The 25,696-nt window shown below is 38.5% G+C and overlaps 1 protein-coding gene across 1 annotated transcript; it reads right to left on the bottom strand.

Moving 5' to 3' along the window:
- Positions 1–3,912: 3,912 nt before the first annotated feature.
- cnot6b (CCR4-NOT transcription complex, subunit 6b) lies at positions 3,913–25,334 on the bottom strand. The gene is made up of 14 exons (XM_079838570.1): positions 25,198–25,334; positions 24,278–24,399; positions 24,008–24,194; positions 21,188–21,273; positions 20,993–21,097; positions 16,860–16,928; positions 16,603–16,760; positions 15,187–15,341; positions 14,928–15,082; positions 11,504–11,737; positions 9,133–9,335; positions 8,526–8,734; positions 6,675–6,735; positions 3,913–4,693 (listed from the first exon to the last, which is right to left on the bottom strand). The coding sequence occupies exons 2-13, from the start codon at positions 24,387–24,389 to the stop codon at positions 6,699–6,701; spliced, it is 1,710 nt and encodes a 569-aa protein (XP_079694696.1). The 5' UTR covers positions 24,390–24,399; positions 25,198–25,334; the 3' UTR covers positions 3,913–4,693; positions 6,675–6,698.
- Between the last annotated feature and the right edge of the window lie 362 nt (positions 25,335–25,696).

Here is a 25,696-nt window from a genome sequence, read left to right on the forward strand (position 1 = left end):
AAAGTATGTTCTATATCGCATGAATGTAATCCGGGACGTACTACAACTACATTCGCCATGTTGTCATTATCATGTGACCTACCAGCGTCAGTTGCGTTGCTACACCTCTATTTGCAAATCCTCTCCCGTGGCCTAGTAAAATGTCCATCGTTTGCACACTTCAGAATCTCGCTGGAAGAAGTAGGTTATTATGGGTATTTTTTGCCTACTCTTTTATGAGTACTGTGAATTCGGACATACTTATTTTGTCACTTATTATAGTAGGGATGTATGCCATGGCTGCATCCGAAATCGCATACTCTTGAATAAGTAATTACTTCACCACCGCTATTAAAAAAAGTATGTTCTATGAATATGTAGTATGAATGTAATCCGGATGTACTACATTCGCTACTGTACTGTGTATTCAGACGTACTTCTTTTGTCACTTACTGTTTTTCACCTATAGTAGGGAAGTATATGCAATTTTGGATGCAGCCATGGTGTCTGATTTTCTGTTTAACCTGCATGATTATTAAGCAGCTGTCAGGGCAGTTTAACTGTGTGTAATTCTGGGTTAGTTTGTTCTCCATATAGTGATCCTGATTCACATGGTGCCACAGGTCGGATACAATGCATGAGCTAAGCCAGGGGGTGCATTTGATTTTGTGATTTAACTAACTTGACATACTGGTTTCAAGCAGGTCATTTTTTTCATCTGCAGACTATTCACCCTATTCCTATGGCGTAGACAGATTGTAGTTGTGTGTGTGTGTATATATATATACACAGTATATATAATTCTCTATATATGAGAATTCAATGTTAAGTGGTCTCTTAATAAAGTTCGTTCTGACCAGGACATTCCATACTTCACGAGAAAAGCAGGTGCCGATCAGGCATCGAACTTCTGGGGAGTCTTCAGAGGCCCCGCCCACTTTACATTTCTGACCAATCACACAATAGTTCTCGGACACCCACAAGAAAAAAGTTATGCACAGATGATGTGTCCAGAACAAGCTGCGAGAACTCCCAAACTAGGGCTGCGAGAACAAAATGACGTAATTTTGTTCTCGCAGCACTGGGAGCGAGAACTTTATTCTCTGTTCTTGCGGAGTATGTAATGGCCTTAAAGGGGGAAGAAGAAAAAAACAAGAATAAAAAGGTAGTGAAAAGAAAGACCTTATAATTTGAAATATTCCCCATTCCTCCAAACAATAACAATAAAGATAATATTAATATTAATATGATTTCCTAATTGATAAGGCTCTCTGTGCATATCCCCAGGGACAAAACAGTGCGCCACCCACGGGGGCAGCCCCATTCAGGAGTCCACACCCACTCAACCCCTGCCCAGCAAACCTGCTATTACTTATAAATTATTTCCTCCTTAATTGTAAGACATAGAGTGTATGCACCGCACACAACAATTTGTTTTTGGGAGGGTTTTTTTGTTCTTTTCCTCACAGTCCTCCAGCTATCCCTACACATCCCACCATTGTCCAGTGGTGGCGATGAGATTTAATGATGCTTTGGATTTTGTGGGGTAGACAATATAGAAGTTGTGCGCTCTCTTATGCAGGGCTTGGCACTCCCTACAGCTTGGGGGGTCCACACATTGCCCAGACAGAGGAGGGAAAGGAACCCATATGGAAAAAAGAAAAGGTCTTGCTGACCTCCTTCAAGACAGCCACACCTCACTAAAAGCAATGTCCTCTCGTTTTATATATTGTATGAATATAAAAAGATTCAACAACTGAGACTTTTAAAAAAATTCACAGATGTTTGATGAACTAGAAATAGAATGAGTCATTGAACAGAGCCGGGGTCAATATCAAAAGTAGCGGTCAGTAAGTAGCAATCAGTATGTGGTGTGGCCAGTAGCTGTCTTTAAGAACTACAGTGCATCTCATCTTCATGGACTGCACCAGATCTCCCAGTTCTTGCTGTGAAATGTTACTCCACTCTTTCAACAAGGCACTTGCAAGTTCTGGAACACATATACAGTGGGGAGAACAAGTATTTGATACACTGCCGATTTTGCAGGTTTGCCCACTTACAAAGCATGTAGAAGTCTGCGATTTTTATCATAGGTACTCTTCAACTGTGAGTGGCGGAATTAAAACAAAAATCCAGAAAATCACATTGTATGATTTTTAAGTAATTCATTTGCACTTTATTGCATGACATAAGTAATTGATACATCAGAAAATCAGAACTTAGGTTTCTGTACCAAATATTTTGTTTGCAATTACAGAGATCATACGTTTCCTGTAGTTCTTGACCAGGTTTGCACACACTGCAGCAGGGATTTTGGCCCACTCCTCTATACAGACCTTCTCCAGATTTCGGGGCTGGGCAATATGGGCTTTCATCTCCCTCTAAAGATTTTCTATTTGGTTCAGGTCTGGAGACTGGCTAGGCCACTCCAGCACCTTGAGATGCTTCTTACGGAGCCACTCCGTCCTTAGTTGCCCTGGCTGTGTGTTTCGGGTCATTGTCATGCTGGAAGACCCAGCCACGACCCATCTTCAATGCTCTTACTGAGGGAAGGAGGTTGTTGGCCAAAAACTTGCGATACATGGGGCCCATCCATCCTCCCCTTGATACGGTGCAGTCGTCCTGTCCCCTTTGCAGAAAAGCAAAGCGCTGCAGGATTTTAATCCATGATGGCGTATTGTGCTACTAATGGATTTCTTTGAGACTGTGGTCCCAGCTCTCTTCAGGTCATTGACCAGGTCCTGCTGTGTAGTTCTGGGCTGATCCCTCACCTTCCTAATGATCATTGATGCCCCACGAGGTGAGATCTTGCATGGTTCCCCAGACCGAGGGAGATTGACCGTCTTCTTGAACTTCTTCCATTTTCTAATAATTGCACCAACAGTTGTTGCCTTCTCACCAAGCTGCTTGCCTATTGTCCTGTAGCCCTTCTTAGCCTTGTGCAGGTCTGCAATTTTATCCCAGATGTCCTTACACAGCTCTCTGATCTTGGAGAGGTTGGAGTCTGTTTGATTGAGCGTGTGGACAGGTGTCTTTTATACAGGTAACGAGTTCAAACAGGTGCAGTTAATACAGGTAATGAGTGGAGAACAGGAGGGCTTCTTAAAGAAAACCGGAATTCTTACTGGTTGGTAGGTGATCAAATACTTATGTCATGCAATAAAATGCAAATTAATTACTGAAAAATCATACAATGTGATTTTCTGGATTTTGTTTTAGATTCCGTCACTCACAGTTGAAGAGTATCTATGATAAAAAATACAGACTTCTACATGCTTTGTAAATAGGAAAACCTGCAAAATCGGCAGTGTATCGAATACTAGTTCTCCCCACTGTAGGGGGACACATGGTTTCACGTGGTTTGGCACAGCAAGGACGATCAGCTTTCCTTCGGTTTCCCTGTAGCACTGTCTTAGGTGTCTTGCATTATTGCTCTGGCCACATCTGCAGTCCTCATGCCTCCTTCAGCAGGACTATGGCATTTTCACGCAGGTGATCAGGTACTTACTTCTGAGGCCGGTTGCATAAACCGTTAAGACTAGTCTTAAAGAAAAAAACGTATGTCTAACTTGTAAGACTGTTCATAACTTTTTTAAATCAGTTACATAAAAACATAGACTGGCTTAATTTGATACGAAAAGTAAGATTGAATGCCACTTGCCTAACTGCTAGTGGGTCATACTAGATCTTATAACAGATTTAATGGCTTAGTTTATGCAACTGGCCTCTGGTCAGTAGAAAGGTCTCTTTAGTGTCCCAAGTTATAGTAACAAATTAATTGAAACAGTTCCCAGTTATTGGAACCGGTCTGTATATATGGAAAGACAAAAAAGTCAGGGGTGCTCAGGGAGTTCATTGAGATGTTTGAAGGTGCTCTTTGGGGTCGGGAATTCAAATGAATGTAGAAAAAAGGAAATCCAAGGCACTCTTCTTCGAAATTATTTAAAAAGCCTTTATTTTACTGGCTATTTCATAATAGAAAATGTAAAAGACATGGGGAAAAGCAAACCACACGTAGACAGATTGAGCGATTACATGTCATGTCTGTAAGTTGTACTGAATCTTTTCAACATAGCTTCTGATGTTCATTCATGTTAATTTTGTGCTTTAGTAGTGAAGCAAGATGATCGGTTCACGTGCACTCATATCGCAACAGCTATTCGCAATTCCAATAATTTTCCATCTGCACAGGTGAACATTTGCTACATACTAGTCAGAATGTATAACTTGCAATATGGAAAATATCATAAACCATTTCTAAAACACAAAAACTTGAAAAGCCTCAAAACAGTATTCACACAGTACTGTTTACTACTTTACAGTAATTAAATAGTATTTCAGGAGCCTAGGTTTTTAAAAAGATTCTGTTTTGTCTAAAAACACTGATTAAAACAAATAATACAGTACATTGAAAATGGCTACATTTTGTTTTAGACTTCAAGGAATACTGAGTACATTCAAGACTATGGCTTCTACAACAACAACAACATGATATAAAACCAGCACTGCACAAGATTATTGCTAAATCCTCCATCGTCCTCCACCAAGAAAAGATGTTCATGAATCATCATCAGTGTTACTCGGAGCCGTTTAGTTGTTAAAGACTGTTTTGTGTTCTCAGCTCATATTTGTAACTCTTGGATGTGTGGTTGTGGCCTGTTGTGGTCCATCTGTTCACATTGCACCACCTTGTGGATAAGACCTCATTAAGCCTCTAAAAGAGAAGCCAAAGTCACTAATAAAAGTGCCAGGGAAAAAAAGTAAACAATTAAAGCGTTCAACTAAAAAGTAGCATACTGAACACTACATTTCTATTATCAGATTTTGCACATTCCACGAAAGGTACAATGTGGCAGAGTTGTCCAAAACTTTCTGCAGATTAAAAGAAAATACAACAGGTCATGAAGCAGAAAGAATTTATTATCAACCATAGATAGGAAAATACATTACTGTAAATGAACTTCTATGTACAGATCTCTTGAACTAAGAATACAGAGAACGGACAGAAAATAGTTGCTTACCATTCTTTTCCAGAGATTTTATTTAAGAGCTGCCTTTTTTGGATTTTATTAGACTGAACATTCATTGAATATCTTCATTGAATATCGTGAAAGCTATTCTTTTTTTTTTTTAACGGGTGAGTATCTCTGCTGGCATTATCTTGAATGGTAAACAAGAGTTGATCCCATGTACTACATAATGGCTCATGACAGTGTGTACAGAGTTAGTCAAAGAGAAACTACTACAAAAGGTCATTGGCCTCTACGAAACGCAAGTGTTCTCAGGTAAAAATTAAAACGGCCCAGCTAATCTATCAATTTTATTGCAGCAGATTTCTAGTATCAAAATGAAGGCTGAAAAAGTTAATATAAAGGGTAAACCAGAATGAAAAATAAAGGAGAGGACAGTAAAGAAAGATATGACTTAATTGCAGTTTCTCACTAGTTCAAGCATAGATGTTGGATTGTGTACTACTGAAATTAAGAATTTTGGTAGGGAATGATGAATTAAACAAATAAATTTAGCAACAAAGGGCTCTGAAATTAGTCTCCATTACCTAGACTATTACTTCTATCACTTTAAGCAGCAATGTCAGGTACAACCACTGATTGAAATGCACCGATATCAAGTCAAATACTTTACCATACAGTTTAGAGTAAGAGAGACAACGCCTGGAGCCAGTTGCATAAACCGTCTTAAAAGTTAGTCACCTTTTTTTTTTTTTTCTTCAAAACTGGTCCTAACCTTTTAGTCAGTTACAAGGTAGATTGGCCTAATTTGAATCAGAAAAGTAAGACTTTTTGACTAATTCCTAATGTGTCAAATAAGTTTATCCAACTGGCATCAAACTGCTCTCAATCATGACATTAAACTGCACGAAAACTAGTCTACCAACAAAGCAGGATGCCCTACAGATTTAACATTATCCATCTATGGGCACCTACTTCTGTCGAATAAGCAAATTTGTTATAGGACCAATAAGCAAATGGTAATAATTGTGAAACATCATTAAAAAGAGACACCAATAATACAGGAGAATTCATTATATACACTCACACAACACAATTCATTTGTTTTGTAGAAAGGAAATATTCAATACACATTTTATTCACATTTTACAAAAAGCTAAATCTCATTTCTACTATAATACCATTAACAATTCATGGTCACTTAATAAGACAAAACAAAATGCTATAGAATATTGTGAAGAGGCCCCGGATAACAAACGACTGCTCTGGTTCTTACTGCTAAAATAAAGCAAGACGTAAAAGCGACACTGCTGCATAGTTGAAAGAAACTGATTTGTGACATGTTGAACGTGCGATGGTCATGCTGACATCGGTTTAGTGAACCAAAAATATATGAAGTGCTAAACACCTAACCACAAAAAGACCACTGCCAGACATCCTCTACAAGTCTTAGAGATGAACTAGGTTATGGAGAGTTTCAAAAATAGAAAAAAAATGCCACTTGAAGTACCATCAGAGGAAAATGTACTTTTACACTTGGCTTTTATCAAGAATGTATCAAGCTGGCACTAAACAGTAAAGATTATGGCCATATAAAACTGATTCTAGACAAATGGAAATATGGAAATGTATACAGTCTTGACTTTAAAATGTGTTGCAAAAAGTTCAGAAATGCAGATGAGTAAAATTCAAAACATTCTTGAAGCAAAAAATAATGCCCTATACCTGATTTCTTGAGACTCTTGGACCTCAAGAAGATGAAGATGCACTGATAGCATAATGCAGTCTGAAAATAAACGACAAAACATTTCCAGCACAACAACAGTAAAGGTGGTTGCAGGTGGAGCTGCTCACCAAAGAGTGTGCATAACAGATACACAGTTGCATCATATATATAAAGGAATGGCAGAAGTGTTACTGACTTGACTTCACAATGACAGATGGCATGTTACGGAGCTTCGCGATTCCCACCCCCCCTTTACATATACAGCAACGAGACAAAAAATAGCTTGAGATGAATGATTGGATAGACAAGAAAAGCATATACTCTGAAAGTTACAAAAGAAAATAAATTATTATAGTAAAAAATGAAACGTGCAAAATGAGCGATGAGTGCAAAAGTATGGCAGCGAGAACCAGGAACAACCTCTTTGTCTTATACAAGCTGGTAAGTTTTTTGATTTACTTTGTTAAAAATGTAGCTAACAATACAATCTTATTTTTCTGAATTTGGATCATAATTTATTCTTAATACAAAAGAACATTTAATAATAAAAAAGGTATTCTTGCATGTGGCTCATATACAATCAAGTCAAGTCTAAATTTGTCTGTTAATATATTCGATTACATTTTGTACAAAGACCTGGGAGGACCCCTCTGATACAATGTAGGGGGTGGTTACGGCTAGGTCAGAACATTGCTAGCCTCAAGAACAGTGCTACAGATCTTTCGAAGATGTGTGTGTAACGAGGATAAAAAGGTATGGGAAAACCTTTTCAACCTACTATAGTGACAAATCGCTGGTCAAAAGACTCCCTGGTTAGTCTTCTTATATAAAACCTCCCTTTCTAATAAAAACCTCCCGTTTATAACCACAGTGAGATCAAGCAGAGTTTATATTATTCACATAGCCTGTCGTACAAAGAAACAAAGAGCCTGCCTCCATAGAACGGGTTAAAATAATAGTGTGCGAAAAGCAGTGCCGCTGAATCGAGACGTTAAAATAATTTGGTTTACGTATTCAGCTCAAACCATTCCAACTCCCATCTGAGGGAGAGAGAAAGACAAATAAGTGCTTTTTTTTACGTTATCCAAGCATGTAAAAACGTTCCGTAACAGTGCCCTCGCTTAGAACGTCTAGAGCGTTCTGAATATTGCACCATTGATGGGAGATTAAAACATCAGGAGATGAAGCACCGATGTAAAGCGAGTTTCAGCACCGCACAAGTGGAAAAGCTCTTGGGGTTCCACTCTTTGGGGACAAATTTTACTTACTGAGTTTGGTCTGCACAACACATTGGTCACTCATCCAAAGGAGAGTTATGCAAGCGTGTCTGAAATGAAATTCGACTGCAAGCGATGCATCTGTTCAGTGGAACGTCAACTTCTAAAAAAATTGAGGCTGGATTCATAAAGAAATTGGTTAATGCTTAGTTACAATAACGGCTGGTTTTTAGTATTAAGGTCTGACCATAAAAGGAACTAAAACAGTCTGCAACCCCTTTGAGTGTGTGACCAAGTGTTCGTCTCATCTTACAGTTTGGATACATTGCATGCACACAAGCTACGTCCAACAATTAATTAAAAAAAAGGATGATACTATATCAGCCTATAGGAGGGATTGATTCAACAAAAAAAAAGGTCTATAGCATAACAAACAGAAGAGAAAAAAACTCCCTGACAAATTGGAACATGTTGGACCCTAAAAATGAATAAATGTATGAAAAAAATATGTATATGCATGTGTATATATATATATATATTAAAAAAAGAAACAGCTTAGAGGTTTTATCGTTTTCAAAAAACTTAGAGAGTTGGGACTCTGCAGTGCCACCAGTGGCCAGGACGGCTCACTACCTGTGTCCAGCTAAGTGGACCCCATTGAGAGGGGGAGGATAAGGCAGGACCAACTCCAGTTGTGCAAACAGGGAGATGTGATCTGAGGGGATGTGAGGGTGTGGGCAACCACTGATATTGTTCTCCTGGAGCCAGTTTGTGTCCAAAGGCCCGAGGACGCCCAGCACGCTCAGTTGTGGCCTGGAGTAGAAGATGTAGTCAATGACACCCTAAATTGGGTTTAAAAAAAGGGAGTTGTAAAAAGCGAGCGCACACAGATGAAGCACACAGCAAGAGCCGTTTTCATTCTTTCTGCGGTTCATCGGTCATGTTACCGCACATGGCAGAGCAAGAAACGACACGACGTGACATGCATGCAGTCAAGTAAACAAAGTGAAACGCTATAGCTCCGTGTGGAGAGTGAGATTTATTAGAGTTATTAGAGTTTGAGTTACAAGAAATAGGTACTAATGACACTGTTGTATCACAACATAATTTTATTGTAAAAAAACATCACTTGTTGTAAACTCGGAAGCCATTTTAACAGAAGTTGAATCAGAATTGAATCAGAACAGAAATTAACTGAAATTACTAGGCATTCGGAACACTTTAAGCTCACTGCACTTACCTTGAATTCATAAGTGTAATTGGTGTAAGGCATGAGCCCATCCTCGTAGGCACTCTTCAACTTGAAACCATGTGTGATCCTTCCGCTAGATGTGCTGATCTTCCCATTGCAGTTGAAGTTGGTCAGACTGTCGCTGTAGCGCAGCTCTTTGAAGTCTTTGTGTGTGCAGTCTACCCCGCCTGAGCTCAGGTACTCCACCACACCTACGATCAGAATCGAACCTCATTAAACATGTCTAACCTATATACCTGTATCTATTGCAACTGAGAAATAACTGTTAAACAAATGAGTTAAAGACAACATGAGATCAAAATCAACCTGAATTACTTTCTTAATGGGGTGTCGCATTATATCGCAATACAAAAACGCAACAATGTATCGTGGATAGTGACAATCTGTATTGTACAGATGTACAGATACAAAATGAAAATTACTGTGTGCGAAAAATTCAAGTTTACAGAGTTTTAGTGTCAGTACTACATTAAAAATTCTATATATAATGTTGCATATAATGTATAATAATGCAATGGGGTGAATATTTGTGGCTCCTGATGCCAAATGACTTGCCAGTACAAAGTGACCTAAATATAAAATATATAATTTTTTTAATTATATATAGTCAGTGACAGAGTGCAAGCATATTCGTCTAAAATAATTCTGCATCTTCAGCTTCAGTATCATGAATATTTTTATTCTAGTGTCACCATATTCCTGTGCATTGGGTTACCAGCACCAAGACTATTCATTTCCACCAAATACCAGTAATACCAAATTTAGCATTTTAAAGCTACACTGTGTAACTTTTTTAGTCTATTCTTAGCTAAAAACACTTAGTTCTTTCAAAAATATATGTGCTCATAAATGTATATTTACTTCAAGTAATAAAGTATTCTCGTAAGTTTATAATATGCCATTGAAAATACATAAGGTAATGGGAACTAACGGTGGTCGCCATGTTGCCCCTCCATCTTGAAAGTACATTAGCCAAAGAGGGACATACCCGTAAATTCAAGCTTCGCCTTTCGCGTTTTAACCAGTTTTAATACTCGATGGCACTGTAAAAAATTACCTGCCTCGCGCATGTGCGCGTCAACTTGATCAGACTTGTTATACAGAGTTTTCCTGGCTTGTTCCTCAAAAGTCTGTTTTTCCTTGTGTGGTATTTCTGTGCGTTAATAACTCCGTAAGTAATAATAGTTATTGTCATTGTAGATGTGTTTCAGAGTGTGTCATTGCGTAATTCAGTTGATGTCACCTCAGAAGTATTTTTGTGTCAACATACAATAGCGTAATGCTCACCTATTTGAATAATCATTCAGTTATTTTGTTATCAACAATGTTTATTCGTTTATAGAAAATATTTGCTTGTAATGTATGTTGATGGAAATATGTATCAGGTCTGATCGGCATATTAACAATTGTTATACAGAGCGCACTGCAGTGCTAACGTTAAAGCGGCGCACACACTTTTGTAACCGGACACCGCTTGTTAGCAGCAGCGGCAGCTCCGCTCCTTTTCATGCAGCTGCATTTAGCGCCTATATATAGTACAATAAGCTCTGGTTTACGGTTACATTATACAAATGTAACTTATTAGTATAGTTATACAGTTCTTAACTGTGTATGTATATTTACCATCCTTATTTGTTCTCTCACAGAAACCACGTTTATGTACATATCCACGCAAACCTGTTTATGCCTTGCAATTGGATGACTGAATAAACATTACTATCATCAAAGTTCACTCTGGATTAGCTGCAGTTCTTTCTAGCCGAATAATTAGGCAAGTTGAGTTCCAACCATCCCACTGAGCACAGAATATCCCACAGGCACCGTGTCGAATGTGGACTAGGTCGAACTGGAAGCCATGTTAATCTTGGACTAAATCGGCCACCGTAGGAGTTGAAACGAAATCGGAATTGAGAGGAACAGAAACTAAAATTCACTGGATGGTCATATACCTTTTCACCACTAGATGGGGGAAAATATCACACAGTGTAGCTTTAAAATCAACAGTAAATTTTTTTGTTAACCTTTTACCATATGTCTTGGAGTAATCGCAATAATATAGTTTTGTTAGTTCAGTATCTTGACATGAGGGTATCGTTACACCCCTATTTCTTAATAAATGTCATTGGTCTTATTTTGCATAATTCATTAATGCTTGTACATCTACAGGAAGTTTGTTTTCAGAATCTTTCATCCCTGTTCTGCTGAGGTAGCCAAGAACATGTCATACAGAGCAAGAAAAGTTATAGCATTTGTACATAACTTTGCCAAATCCTTTATTTTAGGACACAAAAACACACTTTTAACAACACAAATGAGAAAATGAGACATGTTAAAAGTCTGTGGCTTTAAGAAGGCTTACCCGAGTCAGGAAGCGAGTTAAGGTCGGCACAAAGCACCAAAGGGATGCTGTTGGTTTCTCCAGACACAGAGGAGAGCTTCAGACTGCGGGAGGCCTTGTCTATGATATTCTTCACCTCTGACAGGAACATCATGGTCTGCACCAGCTTCACGTCAGAGTATTCTGGGTCCCAGTGCATGTGAGCATTAGCCACTAGTAGGAGCTGTTTCTCCATAGCATGGATAGACTTTCCTGCTGTAGGAAGGGGAAAAAAGGAAATGGAAAGTTACATTTAGCATTAAGAAATTAACATTTCAATATTTTGTATTGTAGAAATACATTTTGTAAAATTACATTTGTGATAATTAAGCACCTCTAATGCTCGCAAAGTCTGCATTTATCAAAAATAAAGAACAGTAATATTATGAAATATTACAATTTAAGATAACCATTTAAAATATATACATCAGGGCTCGACATTAAGCCTGTTCACACGCTTGTCCTTCGGACAATTAAATCTGTCAATCACTTGTCCGAGTAAAAAATTTGCTTGTCCGGATTTTTTTTGTAAATATAATCTATTTTGAAGCAATATTCTCACCAGTGTTCAATCAGCTTTGACATATTTAAATATGCATATTTGTGATACTTTTACCTTTTTATAAAAGGCATTTTTCCATAATCTTATTAAATATAGGATGTGCTTCAGCTTTCCTTTTATATTCTTAAATTTGATTTACATTTATGCATTTAGCAGACGCTTTTATCCAAAGCGACTTACAACTTGGGGGTACAATAAGCGATTGGTTGTGAAGAGTCAAGTGAGCGCAACAAGTGCCTGAAATACTTAGTCTGTGTACATTTCTCAGTGTAGCACAGGCTAGAGTAGGGAGGGAAAGAGGAGGAGAAAGAGGAAAGGAAAGGTATTTTTTTTTTTTTTTTTTTTTAAGAGGTTAAGTGCTCACGGAAGAGATGAGTTTTTAGTTGACTTTTGAATGTTGTCAATGAATCAGCATTTCGGATGGCGGTGGGCATTTCGTTCCACCAGCTGGGAACGTTGAAAGAAAATGTTCTGGAAAGGGATTTTTTGCCTCTCTGTGAAGGTACCACAAGCCTTCGCTCCTTAGCTGAAGGAAGGCTTCTGGCGGGGGTGGGGAGTCGTAGAATCGAGTCAAAGTATGCAGGAGCTGAGCGCGTGGTGGATCTGTAGGCAAGCGTCAGCGCCTTAAACTTGATGCGAGCAGCGAGTGGTAGCCAGTGCAGAGAGATGAAGAGTGGTGTGACGTTGGTCCTTTTGGGCTCGTTGAAGACCAGACGTGCCGCTGCATTCTGGATCATTCGAAGTGTTTGGATCGTACAAGAGGGGAGTCCAGCCAGAAGCGCGTTGCAGTAGTCAAGTCTAGAAATAACCAGGGCCTGGACAAGAAGCTGTGTTGCGTGTTCTGTTAGGAACGGTCTGATCTTTCTGATGTTGTAGAGCGCAAACCTGCATGAGCGAGCGGTCTCAGCAATGTGATCTCTGAAGGACAACTGGTGATTTTGAAGGGGAGATCAGGGATGTACCTAGCTGGATGGTGAAGCCATGTTGCATAGTGGGACTGGCGGGGATGATGATGATCAGTGCAACTCAGTTTTTGCCAGGTTGAGCTGTAGGTGATTTTTACTCATGATCTCATGATCATGATCTATAAATTAAATTAGAATAAGACACTATAGGGCAGTTACCAATCAAAAATCATTTACACTGAAAAATGACAACTGCATTGAATAATGTTATGAGATTATTTTAAATATTTTTGAATATACAAATAAGAAATGTTGGAAAGATGAAACTAAACCACCAGTAGGTGGCAGCATGTGACCGTCTTAATGAGCGAGTCATTGAGTCGATTCAGTGAAACGGCTGATTAATTTAAGAATTTGGCGGTCGTTTACGAATAGGTCATTGAATCTTTGATTCAACCGATTCATTAAAACGCTGAATCATTCAGTAACACGCTGTTGCTGTGAGATGCGTTACGGTTCTGCTGTGATATTTGTTTGGAACTATTTCCGCTGCTGAAATAGAACAAAAACAGTCCATATTGCATCTTAAATGTAAGTGACTTAATGTTAATTGTTTATAGAACTGACATATGAAATCAGTGTCATTTTCAGTCGTGATGGTATTCAGGAAAACAACACTCTTGTTAGTGTAATGTTGCTTAACTGTATCATATGTTATAAATATAAAAATTATACAATTTTAACCGTGTATGTTAACTGAGTTTCTCTGTATGAGCAGCGCTCATTTGTTTTCGATTTTCTATTTTCTCCTCGAGAGGCTGCGCGAGCCTCAACAGCACAACCTTGTCAGGTCGTTTTATATTATTATCCACTGAATGCAGAATCATTATTGCACTTTGGTGATTCCCTAGTTATTTTTTGTTTTGACATTTTACTCAGGATACTTGTCCGTCGGGCAAGTAAAATAATTTTTCACTTGCCCCTTCAAAAATGCCCGCTGTGCATTCACACTGGCAACATTTGTCTCGCGCAGCTGAGCCTCTCCCGCTTTATTTTCTTCATTACAGTTAAAGTAACCTCTGCTTTTCGCCAGTCCCTCACAAGTTTCTCACTCACTCCAAACTTTCTTTCTGCTGCTCGATTACCGTTTTCGGCTGCATATTTTACTAACGTTACCTGCATTTTGTAATTTGCAGAATAGGATTTTCTTTTTGGGGGGCATTTTGTTTGTGTTCAGTCTTTCTCGGTTGTCTTTAAGTTAATATTTCAGTTAACAGGTTTTCAGTTCAGTTGTTTTCAGTTAATTTTTTCAGGGGTAGGCTACAGGAGCAACATAGAGCGCCCTCTCGCGGCTGTAAACGTAGCTAAATGTTTATGCTTGCCAGTCAGTATGAATTTATTTTGATATACAAGTCGCACCTGACTATAAGTCGCAGGACCAGCCAAACTATGAAAAAAAGTGACTTATAGTACAGAAAATACGGTACTCAACTGAACAAAATACATAACACTGACCTAGTGGGTTTTAGATATTTTACTGAAAAAAATTAAAATTAAGAAACTTTAAGAAATCATTCTAATATGCTGATTTGCCCTGATCAACATTTTTGTGGAAAGTAGATTCTTTGATGAAAAGGATTAGAAAAAAATAAAAAAAAATTGCTACAACAAAAATCTTTAACTTTACTTTTAATCAACTTTAGGTGTAACAGTATACATTTCTTAAAAAAAAAAAAAAAAGTACTGATCCCAAACTTTTGAACGGTACTGTAAATTATTGCATAACCTTTTTTGCTAGACTACAGTACAAATTAAAGGTGTTTTTTTTTTTATTCCATTAATGTGGATTAACTTTACATCACAGGTAGTAAGAGGTTCCCAATTGTCAAAATAATAATGTTACAATGGAAAATAAAATCTTAATTGTACAGATACTCACACGACACCTCCATTAACTCATCCTTTAGCTCCAGCAACACCGCCACCCCAATGTTGTCCTTAGTCATGACCCGATTCAACATAGCCTCAGAGCCCTCTGAATTGGCCATAGCCAGCTGGTTAAACTCTACTGTGTGTTTCTGCACCATGCTGAACCTAAAAGCAAAAAAAAAAATGTGGTTCCATATTTTCATTCAAAACAGCACTGAAAGAAAGCCATCAGACAGAGTCTCTCAACCCTTGAGTGTTACTTTACTCACTTTTCAGTCTTGTAGAATATTGCACATCCATCCACATGTTTCCTGTCCGATTCAGACATGGTTCTGGCCCGGGATTTTGCACTGAAGAATCCATCATATCCCTGTTTACTCAGCTCCACAAGGAAGTAGTTATAATACTGTTCTGTCTCCACTTCCTGTGCATGAAAAAGCAGACTAAGTGACTCTGACAAACAGTGCTGTAGGGGTAAACACGCATTGGCTATTCAGAGCTACCTGTTGTGCATCACTGAGCTAAAAAATAGATAAACGTGACCTTTAAAGAAACAAAAAACTTAATCTATTAGGACAAGCATACTCAAATACACCAGAAGGATTATCAGGGGATTATAGACCAGGGTTTTTCCTGCATTAAAATTTTTTTGGCGGCCGCCAAAACAAATTTGTCCCGCCAAAAAGCCTAATTTGATGAGTTATTGTGATTTATGAGTGATGTAGAATAGATGTTGCACTTGTGACCGAGTGACAGAGAGAACGATCAGAGAGCTTCTCCTCCGCGCACACTCTCTGGGTCTTCAAAATAATCACTGTGTTAGCTGTTAGCTCTCTCATATTTCACATATTAATCCAAATCAAAAGGTCGGAAGACCGAAACCATGTTGCACGTGGCACATTCGGACACATTTTTCCTAGAATTACCGCCGGGTGTGCATTGCGCTCAAAAAAACGGAAACACATTATATTCAGTTATGAAGTGTTTTCTGTGGGATGACATCTTTCGCGATGTTCTAACAGACGGGATTCGCACACAACGCGTCTGCTAATGTCCGATTCGTGACCTAATGACTCCTTTGAACCGAATCATTTTAGCGACTGATTAGAACAACTGATCTGTCCAACACTGAACTCACGAATCAGTTTATTAATTTACTCAGAACACATCTGAAATGAGAACACAAGTGTGCTCACCCAATTTAGCAAGAGTTAGAGTTTAATTATCAACAGTATTTCAGCTTATTTCTGTTAACAATGTGTAGTAAAATAAATAGCCTACAATCATTTAGACTGGAGTGAGGTGAAACCAGAACAAAGTTGTTGTTAGCTAGCTGATCATTTTTATTAAATTGCATATGGCAGAAAATTAGGCTATTTGTTAATTTGTAATGCTACTTTTTAATATTGATATGATTATATACCAAAACAATTATCTGTAAATAGTGTAAAAAATGAGGAACAAAAGAAACAACAAACATCGATGTAAGAGATCATACATAATATGAGATATCAAAATAAGATGATCAAAATTACTAGCGTTTTTTAAATTTATTGTCAGTATTGCGCTTGCAGATCACGTGGGTAGGGTGTGTGTGTGTGTGTGTGTGTGTGTGTGAGAACCACCACCGAAAACCGCAAGTTGCATACTTTGAGTACCCCTGGGCTTACATAAGTTCTTTTTACCTGTAAGCTGATAATATCTGCATTGCAGCTGAGGATCTCCTGCATAATGGACTTTTTCCTGTAGCTCCAATTAAGGGCCCAGGATGGGCAGTAGCCATAAAGCTGGCGTGTGGCGTACTTATCACAGAGCACATTGTAGCACATTACAGTTAACAGCGCTGGTGAAGCAAAAAAGGAGAGCAAAATATCAATATATTTATAATATCAAGTGTCCCCAGGTTTTGAATTATGTTCCACGGTTTTCAAGAAACATCTACCTGTTGGTCTCGTCATTTCAGGCTCCTGCAGCACAATCCAGGATCTGGATGGAGGTTGCTCTGTTGGGACTGTGAAGGCAAAGTATTTGCATTTCAGGACAATAATTTGAATCAGCATCTTTACAGGTCAAACACAAAAACCACAGCTGTGCTATTCTTAAATGTTTTTGAATAAAACATTTTAATATATATATTTTAAGAAACCCACAACAGCACCGATTCCGTTGAATCACAATTTAGAATCACAAATTGTGAATCAATCTAAACAGGCTCAAAACTGAATAACTGCTCTGCTAAATTAAGCCGTTTTAACAGAAGTTGAATCGGAATTGAATCAGAACAGAAATGAGCTGAAATTACTAGGCATTAAAGTGATCAAAAGTGCCAATAGCTATATTTCGAAAGTCCAGTGAGCTGAAGAAAACAAAATCGTAAACTGGTGCTAAATATCACTAAGAAAAATGGAAGTTGATGCTGTAGGAGAAGCCACTGTATATAATAATTTAGTATAATTACTTGTGCATCAGATCACACAGACAAAATGTAATAAAGCTATCTTGCTTTCGGAGGCGGCTATATGCCTACTGTCGTGTAATTCGTAGTTTATGGGTGCATTTTCTTATCGGATAAAATGTTTATCCAACTTAATTGGGCGCATACGTTATCTTTTAGAATTTATGCACATTTTGGCATTTCCATCCAGCGTTTTTTTTGGTGCGATATCCCAAACTTTGCATAAAAATAGGGGGATGGAATCATAGCTAGTAAATACTTTTACATTGTTACAAAACAATAATAAATGCTGTTCTTTTGTTTTCAACATTAATAATAAGAGAAAATGCTTCTTGAGCACCAAATCAGGATAGAATGAATTCTGAAGGATCAAATGACACAGGAAACTTTTTTTTTACATTTCCAACTTCACATTTCTACTACATAAATGACAGTTTAAATACACATTTATCTTCCCAGCGCTGAAGTGCCCCTTTAAGAGCTGCACGCATCTAATATACAGACACACACCGATTACTTTCACTTTAGACATAACCGACTGTGTTTATGTAAACCTTGTGTGTATTTGACGGTATTAGCGCAGTAAAACTACTTAGTCCAGTAATCGCGTGTTTGACAGGCTTTTAGTGCGCGCGCTCGGAAAAGCGCATGTTAAAACGGTGCATGAGCACGCAAATGAAATGTTTAACCGGCAAGGCTTTCAACACATGCAAATAATGAACTTTGGTGATTGTGAATAACTATAGTGTTCCGTGAGTATAACTCTACCACTAACGTGTGATGTGAAGGTATGTTGCGTTGTTCAGTATATTGGGATGGAGGCAAATGATAGAATGTGTAGAAAAATAATTAATGAAATGCAATTCACAAGCGCGTATTGAACCGTGAATGCCAAACCGAACGGTTCAATATTATACTGAGAATTGTGGCATCCCAAATATTTTTATATTTAGACTTTTTGACGGTAGTGCATCATAAGCCGCGTTTCCACCGCAGGAACTTTACCCCGGAACCAGGAACTTTGGGGGGGAACTCTGTGTGTTTCGACCGCAGGAACCAGGGTCTAAATGAAGTTCCGGGTAAATATTTCCCCCTCCAAACGGCCCTGCTTGCGAGGTGGGACTTTTCAAAAGTTCGCGAACTTTCGGGGGTGGGACTTGGGCGCTGAACATGCTGATTGGTTGAGCTCTCGCAGCTATTTTTTTTTTCCACCGCCATATTTACAAGTCTTTTGCGAGGTGGGTTCCGTGGGTTTTGCGTTCAGTAAATATTTTTTTTGCAACAATGGAGTTCAACAAAAAATTTGACCGATGGACCGACGACGAGGTTCAGGCTTTATTGAGCATATATGCGGAGGAGGACATCCAGCGGGAACTGGAAATGGCGACCCGTAATGAAAAGGTATACCTGAAGATATCGACTCGGTTCCAGTCACACTGGAAAACAGTGCAGAGAGAAGTTGAAGAAATTAAGACAAGATTACAAGAAATTAAAGGATCATAACAACCGGAGCGGTTCCGACCGGCGTATCAACAAGTGTTATGACCGCCTGGACGCGTTGCTGGGACACAGACCGTCCTTTTCTAGGGCAGCGGTAACGAAAGACTCGGCTAGTGCGTTGTTGGAAACCATCCAGGAATCCGAGTGGGTTGAAGGTAAATATATCATCTTGGTATCATCTATTAAACTCGTTGCAGTGTTTAAACACGTTGCAGTAACTTTTTTCAACGTGATTTTCCAGACGTAACGAGTGGCCCAAATGAATCGCAGGCAACGGAGACCGGCGTGTTTTCCCCCGCGGTCACCAGTACGTTATAAAGCTGACAAAAATGTGTATATATTTAAAAACTGATCTGTAATCCTTAATGGTTTTGTTGTTTTTAATTGTAAACTTAAATTGCCCATGATAAAATTTGCACACTGGGCATTGTTCAAGCTGGCCAAACAATTGTTCATTATTTGTAGTGAAAACACTTTAAATAATTAATTGATGGTTTCTATTGTTTCATGGTTGCCTTGTGTATTAATTTCCATGTGTTTCTGTGCAATTTTTCTACTTAGAGAAAAGGAAAAGGGACTGTGACTTTTTGATGCACTGAGGGACATGGAGGATGCTAACCGGGCCGTCCTGCAGCATGGACAAGAACAGCGAGACCAATATATGCAGCTGTTACTGGATAGCCAGGCCGAGGAGAGATGAGGAGGCAAGAGCTGGCATTCCACCAGTCAGAAGCGGAAGAAAGCAGACGGCAGCAGAGGGACTTTCAGACCGGGTTTCTGTCTGTTCTTGGACAGTTTGTCCAGTCGTTCAAGAAGTAGCCACAATGACCAGCCGCTTGAATGAAGCATTTGCTCTACCACACTTGTACTTTATATATTGTACGTGTTGGCACAGCTCTTGGAAAGGTTACTGAAAAATACACTTTTTTTTATATTGTTGTTTTCACATTTTATATTTTCATTTTATTGTTCTAGTAATTTATTTGTCTTTGCACACTTTTATTTTAATTTTGTAAGAACTAATCTGTCTAAAATAAAGTTAAATGTGTAAAATGTCACTGTGTCTTTAATTTCCACATTCTAACTATATAACCACATTCTAATTGTATTCATATAGTGTAGGAAGCAAATAAAAGGGCTGCTGCTCGCAAGTCTTTCTGAATATGCACATAAACATATCTAGAAAACCCAAATATTATATTTTTAAATGTATAACTATGTGAATGTAGTATAATAACTTATAACCACAACTTAAGTGAAGCCATAAGTGTGGTCCTGCTTCATTTAAAATTTGAGGAAAAAGTCTCTAAAATTATGCATTTAATGAAGCATATTGTAATACTAGTCATGTGAATTTTTTTTTTTTTGTGAATGTTAAGAGATGTTATTGTGATAAAAAATAAAATACTTGCAGTCTAGTACCTAATCTTTCAACTGCTTAATTCAGTCTATTGTTTTCATTCAATTAACTTTTCACACATCTGTCATGACTGAAACCTCATTATCCTTTTATAGAAAATGTTTTGTTTTGGAATTGAGCTATTACAACACATTCAGATTTTGGATTGCCCATCATCCCATTTTGCATTAAAATGGTCAAACCAGGTGAAAGTGCACGTTTAAATAAACAGTGTTGGTAATGTGTGTACATAATCAGCAAAAGCAGCGCTGCTTGCATCACCTACACTTGTTATTGTTGCAGACAGTATCGCGCAAAAGTGATTACTGTCCGTCGGTAACTGGGAGAAGCAGTCGCGCGCATTCCCACGTCACCGGACTAATTTGCCTAATCTCCCCGGTACTTTAGACCGCGGTGGAAACGCAGATTGTAGCAGGTCTGGGGGAGAAAAAGTTCCTGGGAAAAAAGTTCCTGGTACAAATAGTTCCGGGTAATTTCGGTGGAAACGCGGCTTCAGTCACATGACTAAATCCAATGGGGTCCAATGGGAAATTGTGTCATCAGCAAGAGCTTCATGAAGATATTGTGAATATTTGATATAATTGCTCCGGAAATAACAGTGAATATTGTGAAATATATACAGCAATTTTAGATAGGAAATGGAGAAAGGCATGACAGAGTTGGACAGATCTTAAATAGTTAGTTTGCCTGAGACACCTACTGCGCTTGATAGCACCAGCTAGATTGTCCAAAAGGTAGTTCAGCAGGCGCCGGGTGCCATCTGGCTCTAGGTAGAGGCTCATAATTTCTTGAGTGAGTGGATTGCCTGTAGAGACACATACAAACAGTCGGTAGGAAACATTCTCTACAAAGGGATGATCTCAAGATGTTGCAATCCCCAAAAAATGACACTCACCTTTCAACCCCAGTGTTTGTAACTGAAACAGTTTCCCCAATTCAAAAGGCAGACCCCGCAACTGGTTGTTATTTAAAAGCAGTTCCCTGTGAAAAACAAAATTCATGTTAACTACAAGGGCTGTGCAATATTAAAGAAAAATGCGATATCCTTGTTAAATAATGCGATATTCGATATGCGATACAATATTGCTTTAAGTGTGTAAAATCTCTTTCTTTCCCCAACTGATATGTTTCACTTACAGCATTAACCGACTGTGTTTACATGAATACTCAGAGACATAACTGTGTGTATTTGACTGTTCGAGTGTGTAACAAAACATGAAAAAAAGAACAGCTTGTGTGCACGTTTCGGTGTGTGTGTGTCAGACAGCAGACAGACTACTGTTTTTTGCAAGTTATTGCGTTTAATAACTCTTTTTGACGTCAAGCAAGTCACATAAGTTACAGTCGTGTGCCCAGTCTATTCTCTGCTATATGCATCGACCTAAAACGTACACTTTTCACAATGTTGAAGTAGCCAATTAAAATCATTCAGATATTGCGTACCCTTGCAATATGCATATTGCGATATTTTGATAATTTCGAAAATAACTACCAATTAACTGTGTGCTTAATGCTAGATTAAAAATGCAATAAAACTTCTGAATAAAACCTTTTGACCAATGTATTACCATGATTTTCATGTCATATTGTGACGACACCGTTTCTTTTCAAATCATTGATAACACTTTGGTGTTATCACACTACAATAAGGTCAAATTTGTTAACATTAATGACTAAAGTAATACATTGAAAAATATTTTTTACAGCATTTGTTAATGTCAGTTAATAAAATAAATGTATGTTAGTTCACAGTGCTTGCCATGAACTAACACGAAATGTTTGATTTTAAAAATGTATTCTTAAATGTTAAAATGAATAACTGCTGTAAAATTATTGTCATTGTTAGTATATTATCTAATGTTAAATTAGTATAGACTTTTAAGTGCTGACCAAATAATTTTATAGAGATTTGACTTAATGAAATAGTTAAAGGGGTGGTAAAACACATTCTTTTGAAGGCTTGACTGTGTTTGTGGGGTGCACTGTAACATGTGTTCATGCTTCGTTTAAAAAAAAGCAGCCTTATTTTTCATATATTTGACCTTTATTCTACACTGCTCTGTCCCTCCTTGTAAAACGGTCTGATGCTTTCCGGGTTGTATGAAGCCAGTCCCTCAAAAATACGCAGTGGGCTCTGATTGGTTAGCTGGCCCAGTGTGTTGTGATTCGCTAACCGCCTAGTGCACGTTTGTCGGAAACGTCACGCCCCTTACCGGAAGCTGTGCTTTGGTCAGTATTAGAAACAACGGCGTCAATAAAACCATATGAGCCCGAATCAGACCCAGAACATTTGAGTGAAGATGATCGAGCAGAACCTGTTCAGTCCTCAAGAGTAAAGACTGCGGATCTATAATGATCGCTACTGAATGGCACTTTAACTTTTGTATTTTTAGAACGATTATAGCCAAATATCTGTCGCAAGAACTAACCCAAAACGAACACTAAGCACTGGCTTTAACTAGTAAGTTAGCCAAATCACACACAGAACCATGTTTAGCATGCCTGTAGATAAACAATACATAAAAGCTCTAATCAAAGAATCATTTACACTAATGTCAGGTTCGCTGTTGAGATTTTAACGTTAGTGTTTGTAACGTTAGGTGTTCGTCGGATAACGTTAAGTATGAATGAGCATTTAACAGACTGGTTTGCGGAACAGCGTTGTCATCTGTTTACTTCCTTGCTACAACCTATTACAGGAAAACACATCGATGAAAAATAAATCAGACTTACAGGTTGTGGCCCGTAAACAGCTTCTGTTTGTAAATCCAGCTTTCAGGACAAGCCGTTGTGCATATCCTGTATTGAACTCGCGAAGTTTGTGGAAGTTTGTGTTGTCCTCCGTGAAATGTGCAGCGCGCGCGTCGTGCATCCACGCACCGGCAGTGTTTTTTTCACGCAGCTGACGTTGTGCAAATCTGGCATTGAAATCGCGAAGACGGTGGATGTTTTCCTCTGTTAGATGTGCTGCAGGGAGCCCTGCACGCGCCTGATTCCCCGCTGACTCAAACACACGTGCATATAACATGCTGTATGTTAAACGCTCTGCAACGCACCCCCGTCCCAAGGAAGGCTGAACAGAGCAAGTACCCCAGACCTGCAATCCGGATGAAAATAACAGCGTTTCCTTGGCATCGCGGCAACAACACTCCAGCCTAACTATACCACAACAGCGCCGCGATACAAAATGGCCTCACCCCCCTTAATTAATATTCTCGGAGGAGGGGTTTATGTAAATATTGAGCCTGTTGATGTCACCAACCCTGGAGGAATGTGTGTAGTCGCCTGCTGGCCGTTTGCTGTAGTTCTTAGAAACTGATTTCTTTAAAAGCAAATATCTCCCTTTGCTTTAAACTTTGATAGTTGTAATTTTGCAGATGTTGTTTATGCTCAAGCAGCAACATTACACGTTAGCTAAAGTTAGAATAGTGAAATCGTGGTTTACCACCCCTTTAATAATAAGTTCTAAAATAGATATTAAAAAGAACTGAAACTCACATTCCCTATTGACATTTATAACCTTAAAACAGGCCTGGAAATCACAATGTAAACTTTCCTAGCATTCCCATGACTGTGGAAACCCTGTTAGGAATGATCAAGTAGTTTCATCAAGTGCTGTCATAAGAACGTTTTTCCTTTTTTCTCTCTGTATTGCAAACACATTAAATAGAACAAATGATCCATGGAGAGAATAACAGCTTTTGTGTTAGCTCACCTGAGAGACACCATGTTGCCAAGCTCTGCTGGTAGGCTCCTGATTTTATTGGACGACAGGTCCAAGAACACAAGGTTGTGCAGCTTGGCAATTTCAGGTGGGACGCATGACAGGGAGTTGTCACTGAGGTGCAAAGCAGTGAGGTGTGTGAGCGACCAAAGGCCCGAGCTGAGACTCCGAACATTACCTGAGACAGAAACAGACAGAAATATTAATAAAAAGACCTCTTTCATAAATTGGTTTCATGTCCATTGCAGAAGTGACACCTACCAGTTATTTCAAGGCCATCCCAAATGGATTTTTTCCCACTGTTTGCCTCCTCACTGGACATGATACTGTATATCCGCCTGGATTCAGGCGGGTCATATTTCTCCGTGGGCATCCCTAGACCACTGTGTGGGATAAATGCATAATCAGATTTAACCCTAACAAGAAAAACATATCTGCCATATATATGCAGCTCTCACAAGGTTATATATGTGGCACACAGTCCTATATTTTCCTAAATTTTACGTCTTTAAATAAAAAAGTTATAAACAGACAGGCAGCTAAATGACATAACTAACTGTCAAAAAAGCTTCTTGTCAACAACTAGCTCTTTACAAGGATAACACACCTGTTACTCACGCTACAACATTAATTAGATTAGAAACATGTCTTCTAATATTTAGTCATCATATTTAGACAATTTAATTCATGTCAAAGAAAACAGAATGAAGAAATTCAACAAAGAACGAAAGCTAACAACCAACTAACGTTAGCTCTGTGCTATGTTACTGTCCCAATTAAACTCATCAATAATCTAAAACGAAGCCTCCACAAAGTGACATAACATGAAACATCATGCTAATCACACACTTACAAGCATTCAATGTCTCTGTTAAAAACAAACAAATCAGATATTTTACCACAGCTAACCTGGTTTGCTATCAGCATTAACGTTAGCCACTGGCTACTGCAGGTGCAGCAATCTAACAGATTTAACTTTTATCTCTAACATGGGTTAAATAATCAAATATTTAGGACATTTCTTTTGCACATTTGTTTTTAAAATAATGGCGCTTTTATCAAATGGTATTCCCTTCATATGAGCAAATAGTAGCTAACTAGTGTAGCTATAGCTAACTTGGAAACAAACCCAAACAGGGACCCGGAGCAGCAAATCTTTACAAATTATCTTTCAGAATTACCTCTAATAGCATACCAACTCCTGAATCCGTTGTGTGTCTCACTGAGGCTTTAATTCATCCGTTCGTGTCGGCTGTGCAGCTACGGGAAGCAACGCAGCATCATGGCGGAGGATTTTGTTCAGCTGTTGTGCTGCTCTCCAAAACAAGGGTCCATGTGCCCAATATCTTGCTGTTCATGTCTCAACCCCTAATGAGCTGCCTACCTAGAACGCACCTGTGGTGCTCGAAAATGCTGTCTAGATATGTAGCTCAATAGCATTTGGGACACAGTCATTCTGCTATTTCATTTGTAATCTCGTCTAATGTGTTTTGAGAACATGTTTTGAACCAAACTGAACTTAGCATGTGATTTTCCTATTTTATAAAACATTGGAGATCATTTGTAGTGAACGTGCAGGAAATTACTGTTCTGACATTACTGGGCTGTGATGAAACTTTGAGCAATTAGGCTACTTTTAAATTAAAATAATAATTCTTAACTAACTGTTAATGCGAGAAA

This window comes from Gobio gobio (genome assembly GCF_949357685.1).
Source record: "Gobio gobio genome assembly, chromosome: 16".
NCBI classification, from domain to species: Eukaryota; Metazoa; Chordata; class Actinopteri; order Cypriniformes; family Gobionidae; genus Gobio; species Gobio gobio.